This window comes from Silurus aristotelis, assembly GCF_946808225.1.
Source record: "Silurus aristotelis genome assembly, chromosome: 25".
Classification (NCBI taxonomy): Eukaryota; Metazoa; Chordata; class Actinopteri; order Siluriformes; family Siluridae; genus Silurus; species Silurus aristotelis.
In genome coordinates, this window is record NC_139598.1 from 1,277,513 (window position 1) to 1,291,561 (window position 14,049).

The 14,049-nt window shown below is 40.8% G+C and overlaps 1 protein-coding gene across 5 annotated transcripts in view; it reads right to left on the reverse strand.

Annotated features, from left to right (window-relative positions):
• ctnnd2a (catenin (cadherin-associated protein), delta 2a) overlaps window positions 1-14,049 on the reverse strand; it is a 217,204-nt gene that overhangs the window by 18,340 nt on the left and 184,815 nt on the right. For all 5 annotated transcript variants that reach the window (XM_083529368.1, XM_083529370.1, XM_083529369.1 and 2 more), the window contains 2 exons: window positions 12,226-12,399; window positions 10,272-10,422 (listed from right to left, as the gene is read on the reverse strand). In XM_083529368.1, the coding sequence (XP_083385494.1) occupies window positions 10,272-10,422; window positions 12,226-12,399 (325 nt within the window). The remainder of the gene's footprint in view (window positions 1-10,271; window positions 10,423-12,225; window positions 12,400-14,049) is intronic.

Sequence of the window (14,049 nt, forward strand, 5' to 3'; positions counted from 1 at the left end):
AGCCATAACGAGCAAAAGAACCTTGAAAAACAGAAGGTAGTGTCTCGTGTCAGCAGAAGTTCACTGTCTGGTCAATAATAATGGGGAGAAACTGAGCGTGAGAACCAAGACAAGACGCGAGACAGACTCTGGGTTATTATTTGTTCTTCTCAGATTACACACCTGGCATGCTGTTGTTTACTGGCGTGAACTTCAGCACTGAGGAGATAAAGCTGCAGACGGTCGCGCTGGGCTTCAAGGCCCCGTCTCGGCTTTAATTAAATGATACTTGTGTGGTATTTGAGAGTGAAGGAACGCAGGAGAACGTGACATTAAACCAACAGAACGGAAGATCATTTACCTTAATGAAGACTCTGATTCAATTAATTAAAAACCCACTGATAAAATCATGAAATCCACATGATGTGTGTGTGTGTGTGTGTGTGTGTGTGTGTGTGTGTGTGTGTGTGTGCTTCATCTCTCCTCCTCTCTATCTACACTTCTCTCCATCTACCCTTCTATCCTTCTTTTCTTTTGTCCTTTCCATCTGCCTCCTTCCTCTCTCCATTCCTTCCTTCCTTCCTTCCTTCCTTCCTTCCTTCCTTCCTTCCTTCCTTCCTTCCTTCCTTCCTTCCTTCCTTCCTTCCTTCCTTCATGTTTTCCTCTTCTCTCACTCAATCTGTCCATTTCTCCTTTCAGACTTTGATCCATCCATCCATCCATCCATCCATCCATCCATCCATCCATCCATCCATCCATCCATCCATCCATCCATCCATCCATCCAACCCTTCCTTCCTTTCTTCCTTCCTTCCCTCTCTATCACTCCATCCATATGTCCATCTCTCCTCCAGTCTTTGATCCATCCATTCATCCATCCATACATCCATCCTCCCTCTCTCTCCCTCTTCCTTCGCTCGTTCCTCCATTCCTTCCGTCTGTCTATCCATCCATGTTTCCCTTTCTTTCCTCCTTTCTTTCTTCATCAATTAAAAACCTTGTCAATTTAATATCTTCCTCTGTTCTCAGTCAGTGCACGTTATTAAATTTAACATATAACCACACGTACGTAAAACGGAGTGCAAAAGTTTTGCCCCCCCATTGTAATAACAGTAGGAATCAAAACACACGTTTGAGTGTAGCGTGACGTCTGAAACTGTTCCTCAGCACACACACTTCTCACTGTAAAGGCTTCTGATAATAAAAATAACCCCAGACGCATTCATTCTCACTCCTCATTCCAAATTAGGAAACACAGTCATTGTTTTTTTTTCTCCTGCACCGAGTGAAGCGTGAATTTTTTCCCTATGAAATGTCCTCAATTTCTCATCAGTGAGCTCCGAGTTAATTGGTGTGGCCTTATCGTGTTCTCACAGGCAATATGCTTATTTTTGCCTGAGAGGACAATCTGTAGGCTTCTCATCCAGCAGGACGGAGATGTTTTACCGCGGATGAAGCATGAGGGGGAATAAAACTAAATAAATCTGCGACTTTAACTTCTGATCTGCAGATTCCACTTACACCACATCACCTGGTATATATATGATATATTATAGCAGCTATAAAGCACTTTTACCCAATTATAATAGTGTGAGCTGTTACAAATCATAGGTGGGCAATCAATAGTAGTGGCCCCCAACAGCTTTTCCAGTTCTACCCATAACTTATATATATCTATACATTTTATATATATATATAATATAATAAAAACAACTTTAAACTCCATTAATTGTGTATTTATTTGATCAGATTAATTTTCAAATTAAAATAAAACCTAAATACTAAAGTCTATTTTTAAACTTCTGTACAAATCTAAACATTAAAAAAAATATATATATATTTATTTTAAGTTCCACTTAATCAATTAAAAAATTTACTTATATTTTGTTACATTTTCTTTCATATATAAATTTTTTTTTATTTAACCAAAGAGAGTATCTGAACAATATAGAACCTCTTCTTTTTTTGTAACTTTTTATTAAAAGAAATTTTTTCCCCCATCACTTTATTACTTTATAACAAACAGCAACCTGAAGCTTTGGGTTTGGGCACGTTTTGAGAATTGGCTAATATTGGTTGAGATGGAAATCGCTAAAAGCCTGAACTGGGGATGAAACAGAAAGTAGATGGTTCTGCTTTGGGGCACTTATTGAGGACTGAGGAGGAGCAGAGCTTATGGAGAGAAAACTGAGACACATGCAGCACTAAGCTCGATTATAGGCTTTAAATCCATACATCACACACATGCTGTTATAACGGCAGTTAAATAAAGTGTAATAAAATATATTGTCGGTTAAACAAGCATTCGTCAGCTGCTGCACGACATTCAAGAAAAGTAAACAAGGCAGTATGAAGCTAAAGCTTATTAGAGTTTCAAACAAAAAGTTCTAAAACAAACTGGAAAAAACTGTTCTGTGCTGCTGGGGTGGGGCTTTGGGTAGGGGCGGAGCCGTATGTAGGGTGGAGCCTTGTGTAGGGGCAGGGCCTAGTGTCGGAGTGGGGCTTTTGATAGAACTGATCAACGTTTAATGGCTGTAGGCTGCTGCACACCCAATTAGAAGTTTAAGATCATGCTGTATATTTCCGAATAATTTTTCTTTTCGGCTAAAATAATAAAATCAAACTTTAATTGGGTGGACAAGATGCAAATGTGGGTGGGCTTAAGCCACCCCTGCCCACTGCTGCCACAATAAACATTCAATTTCCCCTACCAGCTTATCATGTAATTAAGAAACCACCAATAAATGTGAATTCCCCTGTCCATATCCTCATCCTCTGGCTGAAACAAAGTACTGACACTGGAGACTCCTTCCATAAGTGTTACATAAACACACGTATCTTTAATGTTTGGTCAAATGTTTGTGGACACCTGATCATAAGATTTTGTCCACATTTGCAGTTATTTTAAGCTCCATGCTTCTGGGAAAATGTTCCACTAGATTTTGTGGAGATTTGTGTGAGACTCATTCAGCCACATGAGTGTCAGTGAGGTCTGGTACTGATGGAGGTGAGAAGGTGAGGAGGAATCAGCGTTCACATTCATTCAACATGATTGGAGCTCTATAGCAGGAGACCTTCCACATAGTCCAACCAATGCAAAGCATATCTTCATGGAGCTGACTTTGTGCACAAATATCATGCTGGAACAGGGTTGGGTCTCCAAGAACAAGTGAAGGAACAATTTCATGCTACAGAATCCAAAGAGCAGGTTTGTGCTAACAGTTTGAGGAAGAACCGCATATGGCTGGAAAAGTCAGGAGTCCCAATACTGTCATTTGCGACATTGATTTATTATTAGCAACTGGAGATGGAGTCACGTTCAGGATCCTGACACACTTTAGCCTCGGCTTTCACAGTAAACACAAGTTTTAAAAATAGAAGGCGCATTGCAGATAAAAGTGTGAAAAGTGTTCTGGACAACACATTTGCCCCCCTCAACGCTCTGAGCGATCGTTTGATCGAGGTGTTGTTCGTGACACTTTGGCTAACCTTGACTTGGTGGAGTGGTTCATCCCTGTGCTCTCACGAGAGCTCAGTGCTAATCAGAGTAGAGTGCGAACTCTCCATCCTATAAAAGCCCATTCTAGCACAAAACAGGCAATCAGGCTGCGTATGCGTGGGTCATCATCGACAAGAGTGCAAAGAGCTGCAGAAACACACTCACCCCCTAGGACACCTCCACAGAGTGCAGCAGTGGGAGAGGAGGAAATGGCGAGATGCTGGGGTTTTATCTGCTGCCTGCTTAGCAACAGCTTCCAATTTAACAGCGGGTCTCTGTGTGTAGGACCACGACATAAAACCAAATGTATTAGATATAAAAATATATAATATATTATATATAATATATAATAAATATATTAGAGTTCGATGAAGCTGTAATGTCCTGCATGGATTGGTGGGTAGACAAATACAGTGTATCAGCATCATTTTGAAAGATAGATAGGATGATGGATGGATGTGATTAATGGATATATAGTATAGATGAATGCATATGAATGTGTAAATAGGATAAATGGATGAGATGGATGATAGGATGGATGGATAAACTGATGGATGGATGGAGTTGAATAATGGATAGATAGGATGAATGAATGGATAGGGTTAATAAATGGGTGGAAGAGATTTAAAAAAGATAGGATGGATAGATAAATTAATGGATAAATTGAATGGATGGATGGATGGATGGATGGGATTAATAGATAGAGAAACAAGATGGATGAATGATAGGAGGTTGGATGGGTGGATGCATGGATGGATGGAAGGATGGATGAATGGATATAGATGGTAAACAGGATAGATGGATGAAACAGTATTAGTTTTGTTAAGAGATTTAAACGAGTGTGATAATAAAGGACAGCGATGTAAACGAGTGGAACTGAGTCCTGGGTCCTCGTATAAAACGAAGGGAAGAATTAAAATCTCTTCCTATTAACAGCTTTGATGTCTGACGCACAGGATGAAAAGAATACGATTGATAAGATGACGCAGAAAAAAATTTCCCCTTTTGAAGCTTCAATTAAACACAAGCCACCTGATGGAGAATATGAAAGGAAAAAATGGCATCTGGCAGACGGAGGGAAAGATGGGCAGACTGATAATAAGCGGAGGAATATTGCTTTAATAAGACTAGCGTTGGGTTTAGACACGCTACTGATAAAATTCTATTTCCCTGAATGTCATCATCAGGACACACTCCAGACATCTATCTGCTGGAAATGAGATTACGATGGATGGATGGATGAATGGATGGATGGGTGGATGCAACAGATGGATGGATGAATGGATAAAGGTATGACACAAATGAATGGATGAATGGCTGGATGGGATGGATGGGTAGATAGGATAGATGATTGGATACAACAGATGGATGGCTGAATAAAATGGTTTGGATAAACTGGATTACATGAATTGGATTAATGCATTGTATAAATAGATGTGATTTATTAATGAATGGATAGAGGGATGGGATGGATTAAACAGATGGATGAATAAATAGACAGATTGAAAAGATGGTTAAATTGATGGGATGGATGGATAAATGAAAGAGAGAGATTGATGGATGAGTAGATGAGATGGATTTATAATATAGATGGCCAGATCTCAAATAAAATAATTAATTAGATAGATAGATAGATAGATAGATAGATAGATAGATAGATAGATAGATAGATAGATAGATAGATAGATAGATAGATAGATAGATAGATAGATAAATGGATGGATAGATCGAACTAATCACTAATCACACACACACACTTGTGATTAGTGATTATATCTCAGGATCTTCTGCTGTATCTCTGTAGGTTAATCTTCTGGAAAAAATTTCTCATCGTTTCTGTTGAAGTCAGAACATTTTCCTGCTTACTGGCAGCCAAATCAGACTCCTGCGGTCATCGAGAACAGGATTACACTTTTAAATCCCTTCTCTATCCGCTCAAACGCTGCCCATTTTGCGACAAGCGTCCCAAATCCCACTGCTAACCGAAACACAAACTTCAAACATTCCTGTCAAATCCAGCCAGCTTTTTAGCTGAGGCTCCACAGACGTACGTGCCTCTGCATGGTCAATTTCCTCACACTGACTCCAGGAGGGTTTTAAAAGAAACACCTGAAGAACTTCTATGCTGAAAAGTTTTGAGATTTGTTTTTTTTCTCCCCTTCATATATGGAGCTGAGCTACAGAAAGGCGTGGGTGTTTTTGATATGCCTGAACTGAAGTGGAGGAGTTTTATTCCGGAGTTTTATCCCCTGTAGCTCGCTCAGAGGCCTGTCTCGCTTCAGATTCACACTTAAATCAGCGTCAAGTATTTAGGAATTTGCATACTTCAGGAACAAACATGACCTGAACGCATGCGCGTGTTCCTCCACGTTCACGAATTGATCAGCCTCGTTCTCCTGTTTGTCTTTAACAGATGTTTTTCCAACAAGCAAACTATAATTAGGATAATGAAAATAATGAGAAATCATCTCGCAGGGGTTCACGTAATGTTTAAACACCACTCAGTGTTTACCCTGATGCTCAATATGCCTCTTGTAAGCTTCGCCTCCTTTAAAAAAACAACCAATTGACTTGCTAGTAAAAATGTTTAACAAAAATTAGCATGTTCCCAATATGCAATCAGAAAGAAAAGCTCCTTCAGCATGTATCCAAATAACCTTAAAAAATTGTTTCATTTTTAATCTAATTAGATTTTAACAGCCGCTCCGGATCCAAGATGGCTGCCGAGCGGACAGACTTTACTGTAATGACTTTGGGTGAAAAAAAAAAATCCATTGCTACCCAATGCTGAGATTTGAGAAATACATCTCTGTCCTGAAGTCACCTTGTCCTTGACGGACCTGAATCAGATCTGAGCTTGATTTCTCTCACTCTCACTCCGTCTCTGCCCTTTGTTCTCTTCTATTTTCCACTCCAGTGAATCTTCTCTCTCTCTCTCTCTCTCTCTCTCTCTCTCTCTCTCTCTCTCTCTCTCTCTCTCTCTCTCTCTCTCTCTCTCACTCTCTCTCTCTCTCTCTCTCTCTATCTGTTTGTCTCTCTCTTGATCCCACAAGGAGAATCAGATGCTATGTTTTTACAGAAAGCCCAAATTAACATCAGTCTGGAGCACTTCTCCCGCCTCCTCGCCTTACTCCTGCTTTAAAAGCTGATGAGCTGATGCCATCGTCTGCAAACCCTATGAGAAAAAGAGAGAGAGAGAGAGAGAGAGAGAGCGAGAGAGAGACCCTGCAGCAGCAAAGAGGCAAAATACAAAAAAAAAAATATCAACAGAATTGTCTTAATCTCCTTTCTTTAAGAATTTATTTCTCTAATTTTATATGGGATAAAATCCTGCTATTAACCGAACTGAAGAGTCAATTTGCACCAATTGATTTAAATTTACAGACAAACAGACAGACAGGCAGATAGACAGACAGACAAATGGACAAACAGACAGACAGACAGATATATGGACAGACAGACAATGGACAGATAGACAGACAGATAAACAAATGGACAGACAGACAGACAGACAGACAGACAGACAGACAGACAGAATAACTGTCAGATAGCTGGATAGACAGACAGACAGAGAAATGGGCAGGAAGACAAACGCACAGACATAGAAGAAACTGAAAGACAGACAGACAAACAAACAAACAGACAGACAAACCGACAGCCAGCCGGATGAACAGCCAGACAGGCAGAGGGACAGATAGACAAATAGACAAACAGCAGAATGAACAGACAGACAGAAATGGGGCAAAATTTTTAATGGATAGACAGTCTGTCTGTCAAACAGACAGACAGACAAATAGATGAACAGACAGACTGACAGGCAGACAGACAGGCAAATAGACAAATGGACAGACAGCTGGATAGACAGATTGACAGAAGGGCAGACAGACAGACAGACAGACAGACAGACAGACAGACAGACAGACAGACAGACAGACAGACAGACAGAGAAATGGGGTAAACAGAGAAATTGACAGACTGACAACTACAGAAAGACAGAGAGATGCACAGATGAATAGATAGATGAATAAACAGACATCTAGTTGGATAAACAAATGACTGGACAGGCAGCGTGGTGGAGAGACAAACAGAGAAATGGTGAGGCAGATGGAAAGACACAGACAAATGGGTAAAAAGATAAATGGATAGACAGACAGATTAATGGGCAGACAAACAGACAAATGGACAGACAGATGAAGGGGCAGACAGACTGACAGATGGACAGACAGATGAATAGGCAGACAGGGGAGTGGTGGCTCCAGCAGTTAAGGCGCTGGGTTACTGATCGGAAGGTCGGGGGTTCAAGCCCCGGTATCGCCAAGCTGCCACTTTTGGGCCCTTGAGCAAGGCCCTTAACCCTCTATGCTCCAGTGGACCCTTACGAGAAAAATAAATCAAGGACCGTGACGCCGGAGCGACGTGGGGCCGCCTTCCCGTGGGCTCACCACCTGCAGGAGGGACCGTAAGGGACCGGTGCTGAGAGGATTGGGCAGCAGTCGAAGGCGGGGGCCTTGACAGCCCGATCCCTGGACACGGAGAAGTGTCTGGGGAATCTGCTTAGACTGCTGCCCCCGCGACCCGAATTACGGATAAGCGGGAGAAGATGAGATGAAATAGATGGACAGACAGATGAATAGGAAGACAGATAGATGGACAGACAGAGGGACAGATGAAATATAGGCACAGACACACAGATTGATGAATAGGCAGATAGATAAAATGGACAGACAGATGAATGGGCAGAGAGATAAATGGACAGACAGGACAAACAGACAGCTTTTTTTCACTTCAGATCAGTAAAAAAAAGCTCCAGGTCATGTTCTGCTTCATATTTACACAAAGTCAAAAGAATAAAGCCTGGCACTTTCACTCTGCATCAAAGCACCTTTTCATCCACAGCTTCACACCAAACGTCTAATTACTGCCTTGATTTCTGCACATTCCATCTACACACGCACACACACACACACACACACACACACACACACACACACACACATACAAGAGTTCAAGTGGATGTCTCAGAAAAGAAAGCAAAAGAAAAAAAGGTGTTTCCATGGCAACATTGACGGCAAAAAATAGGATTATTACTTGAGTGACTTGGGGAGTAAAATGTGTCCAGGCTGAACTGCACAGAAACATCACACAAAAACCCTCAAACAACAACCACTGGGGTGTAACAGGTCTGCGATCGCCATGGCAATGCACGGGGCCCAACCAGGAAAGGAAATACATACACATCAATAGAATGTAATATGATGTCAAGAGAATTTCGCAGAGAAGCACAGAGGAAACCGATACATGGAGAAAACAAGATAAAAATAAAATAAAATCAAATTAAATAATCTGGAAAGTTTATTTGGTAAGATCGTCCAAAAAAATAAAAAATTAATAAATATATATATATATATATATATATATATATAAAATAAATAAATAAATGAATCACTAAATATATAACAAAATTTAATAATAAAAAAAAATAAAAAAAATAAATAAAAACAATTATATATATATAAAATGCTTAAAAAAATATTATTTTTTTTTTACTTATATCAACTTTATACTTGTTTATTATTTTTCTTTATTTCACACTTTATTTCCAACTTATGCAAAAAAAAAGTTCAGGTGAGTAAAATCGAAAGGTGGAGAAAAAGAGTGCAGGGTTTCCAGGCTTGCTGTTAGATATCAGAAACTTTAAACCGACTGCAAAACCCTCAATCATTTCAGATTCATATGTTATCTGGCTGTCAAGAAAGCGTGGAGAAGCCTGGCGTAGCACCTCGTGGCAGTGATTTCCAAGCTGTTAGTCCAATGCATATAAATCAAAAGTTGCCAGGTCTGCAGAATACACACCGACACTGCTGCATTTGAGTGTTACCAAGAATTCTCTGCAGTCAAAAAAAGCATCAATGTCCATAAAAAGACCGAATCAACACGTGTTTCGTTTATTCGGAATGTTGCGTCAGGTTCTTCAGAAACCCGCAGTGTTAATCGGATTGATCTCGGATCAGACATACGGAACAAAACAAACCTGCTTCTGCGATTGTAACATTCAAAAGCATGCATGAGAGTAGGTTTATTTAGCGATCCAACCAGATGACACGGTTCTTCCCAAAAATCACAAGAAGCACAATGATGCAATGAGTCTAATAAAAAAAGTTGGGAATGAAGGATGAATTAAACTAGTGGTGAATTCAGGTGTTTTCTGGAAATTAGGACATGATTTTTCTGTACATGAGATTAGTGTGTGCTTTTTAAACATTCCATTCTCCATTTATTCCTGATTTACGGTTATAATCCACTCCACTCTTCTAGAAAGATGTTCCACTAAATTTCATGACGATTTGAAGGAGATTCATTCAGACAACACAGGGTGAAGACTTTACTAGGTATTGATGTAGGTGAGGTGAGGAGGCTCAATAGGTTTGAGGTCAGAGCTCTATAGCAGAAGATCTTCCACTCAAACCCCATGTATCTTCATGGAGCTGGCTTTGTGCACAGGAGGATTGTCATGCAGGAACAGGTTTGGGTCTCCTAGTTTAAGTGAAGAGTCCAAAAATGTTTTATGTTTTACAAGTTTGAGAAGTAACAGTTAGGAGAAGAACCACATATGACTGGAAAATTCAGGTGTCTGAATACTGAATATAGTGTAGATGAATATCTTCTTACAGCAAAATGTACAGAAACATCAGAACAAGGAAACCCCTTCAAATGCAGGAAAATATAAATAAATGTAAACGTAAGAATCACAAACCCTATAAAACACTGAAAAAAGAAACCAAAGAAGAACTTACCGATTAACTCCTTATTTCTGACGTCTAAGGCCATGTTGCGTAACGCCGTAGCCACCGCACACACCACCCGATCGTTATCTATCCTCAAGAGCTCCACCAGGATCGGCAGACCTTTCTCTTTTCTCACTGCGGCACGGATGTAGACCGACCACTGAAGAGAAGGAAACACACACACACACACACACACACACACACACACACACACACACACACACACACACACACACACACACACACACACACAGACACACAGAAAGGATCACTAAGAGAGTAAAAAATTTTGAAATTTTTTGCATAATAATTATTTCGTTTTGTGTCAAAAACTCAAGGTATAAAAAGGTACAAAGAAAAAAAGCACAGAAATGTTTTTTTTTTTCCACTAACAATGTTATATTAAATATATTCATATTTAATATAAATATGAATAAATCAATGTGAACACGTGATCAAATCACGAACATCATCCAGAAAAAGGAATCCCGTCTGAATAGGGCTCTGTTTAGTTTTGTACAGAAGATCGCTGCCCTGCTGGATAAATTGAGTATGAATGAGTGTAAAATTACAAAACCAATAAATAAATAAATAAATAATAAACAAATGAAGCCGATGCATTCATATTCGAGTGTTTGCAATACGAGCACGAAGCGTCCAGATATTTAATTGTCATCAAAGTCATTGCGTTTGGTATGGTCATGTGACTCTCTAACGATCCGAATAGGCCACGCCTCCTACAACAATCACTAATACTTAGCATGAAAATGAGGACATCAGGAAACTCCCATTTTTCTATTTTCGTTCTCTCGTTTTAAAGGTGTATTGACTTTATAGTCTACAGTAATACAAGCTTTGTGTGTGTGTGTGTGTGTGTGTGTGTGTGTGTGTTTCTGTGTTTCTGTGTCTGTGTTAAATCAGTTAATTAGGAGAAGCCAGTTTCTCCTTGAATCTCTCTTTCCACCCTCAACCACGCTGAGCTGGAAGTCTGGATGAAGCAAAAGCTCAGGAAGTTACAGGACTTTAGGGCTCACACTCGAGCTTTCTATCTATCCCTCTATCTCTCCATCTCCAACTCCATCTCCCTGCCCGGAGTGTATCGATCGGTCCAGCAGCACCACTTTGGACAGATTATGGAGCTCTAACAGCAGAGCTAAAGTGAGATTTGGTCTCCAAGAGAAACGGAAAAAGAAGCAGATAGATAGAGAGAAAAGATGGAGGGGAGGCTCAAGGAATAAGAACAAGAGACTGAGAGAGAGAGAGAGAGAGAGAGAGAGAGAGAAATACGCAAAGAAGCTTCTCATTTAAACATCTGAGAGATTCCCAATTTCACACTTCCTCCTCTGTGCTCGTGCCTGGCACTTAGTAAACACACTCTGGATTCTCTCTTGGCGGAAAATTCGCTTCGAGTGTTTACAGCGGACTCGCGCCAGAAACCGTCGAGGAGGAGAAATTAAACGAAGTGGTGAATTAAAACGTTTTACTGAATTTACAGGGGAAATTACGACATAAGCTTAAATAACGAGTTGTCTATGGTTGTGGCCTAGAGATCGAATTTAAAGGGGCAGCCCCCTTAAACTAGGGGCAATTCTCTCTCTCCCTGAGTCAGTCCCAAGCATTTATGTGTAAATGTAATAAACCCCTTAAGAGTTGCTTTTTAGGGACAAAAATGTAAAGAAGCTGGGGGGTGCCATGTATCGCAATTTTAAATTCCTCATTCCAGTGTTCTTCACATTGTTCTTCACATTGTTCTTCACATTGTACTGCAGTCCACAGAACCTCTTGATCCTGTTTCTCTGTTGCCGTGTACAGCTGCGGTCGAGGTTACACTCTATCAGTACATTCCCTTAAACATTTGCCCCTTTGATTCTATTTTTTCAACACACACACACACACACACACACACACACACACACACACACACACACACACACACACACACACACACATTATGCTGATTTACCTTCCAGCTCCCTGCAGCCAGGTTCTGCAGAGCTCCAGCTGCTCCTTCCAGCGTGTCCGGGTTTGAGCACTCAGAGAGCAGTAAGAGGTACGGCTTCACGATGGACGGATGCCACAACATCTGGATTCCTTTGGGGGGCTCGGCCGTGTCTGAGAGTGGACCAACACCATCCCACTGCAGGAGGAGACACAGAGCATTAAGGAGTTAGGAGACTTTCAAACACCTTCTTCTACCTATAGACACACAAGCCACACCTCCTCCAACCCTTCACAATATTAGGCCACACCCCTCCACCTCTTTCACTGAAATTATAGATACATAGGCCACGCCTACTCCCACTCCTTCACTAAAAATATAAACACAATTGCCACGCCTCCTTTAAATCTTTTACTGAAACTAATAAACAAAAAGGCCACGCCTCAACCACTTCTTTCACAATATCAGACCACGCCTTCTCCACCTCTTTAACTAATATTGATAGAGACAAAGGCCACGCCCTCTTCCACTAACTCCACCCCTTCTGTAGTATAAGTGTCTCTGCCTGTAATAGATTTGTTTAAATACACAGACATGTCTGAAGGATTATTTTGAATTTGTGGCGATTTATCTTAACAATGAACGACAAATCTGGCAAAAGAATCATGCTGCGAATCATCACCACATGAAACTCAGAAAAAAAAAGAGGAAAAAAGAGAATACATTGTTAGGGCCCTCACAGACATGCTAGCCTGGACATGTTCCTCAGAGCAGATGCAGTAATACTGTGTCTCCGTTAACGTCTTTCTCTCAGACGCTTTACACTGAGGATGAGGAGGCGGAGATGAAGGATGAAGAGATGCCAGGGATCCTTTATGCTCCACGCTGAGCTGAACATGGCTAACAATTGTGTGTAACACACATTGCTGTCTGTAACACACTGAAGTCTCACCTTGGCAGCCAAACCAACCCCGAGCAGAAGATCAGAAATAAGCGGACGTTTTGTCAGGAGAGATGATGGGTTTGGAGGCTCGGGGGTGAACTACTTTCTGGCACAGAGACTCACAAAACACCTCGGCAAAATAAACCCTCACTGCTTCCCATTTCTTTATTAATAAGAGCACATTCACTCGCTCATCCTGCTCCGAAGATCAACTCTGTCGTTTATTTGCTGGAGGGAAGAAGAACACCAGAGAGAGAGAGAGTGAGAAAATGAGAGAAAGAAAGAGAGACAATCAGACAAGCAAACACACAGACAAGGATGGAATGGAATGAAAGCGACAGAAACAGAGGAGGAAGAACAAGGAAGTGGGACAAGTAAAGAGTAAAAAAGACAGACAAAAAAACCCAAAGCAAAACAGAGAGACATATAAAGAGAAGGATGTGAGAGAGTGAGAGAGAGGAAGCAAACAAGCTTGGATTGTCCAATACAATTGTGTGCCTTTCAACTTTGTGCTAACTGTTTGGGGAAGAACCAGATATAACAGGAAAAGGCAGGTGTCCCAATACTTTTGCCATACAGTGTAATCATGCTCCTGTAGTGGGAATAGCAGGAATGATGTTTCTGCATATTTAATTTTATCCTTTCTTTTGCTAAAATTGCAGATTTTATCACACTATTTCTAGAACGTTGTATTGACACCATGCGTTTATTTTACAGCTGCACTGTGACCCCACCCACCACCCCAGCCCCCCACCACACCCCCAAGGCGTCTGAAGGAACCCTGAGGACGTGTCTCAGAGGACGAGACGACGTGCGCAGCGAGTAAATGATCGCTATCTAACGAGAGGATCTATTTCAGGTTGAGGGAAGGTGTAATTACCTGACTGACTGTCTGACTGACTGAC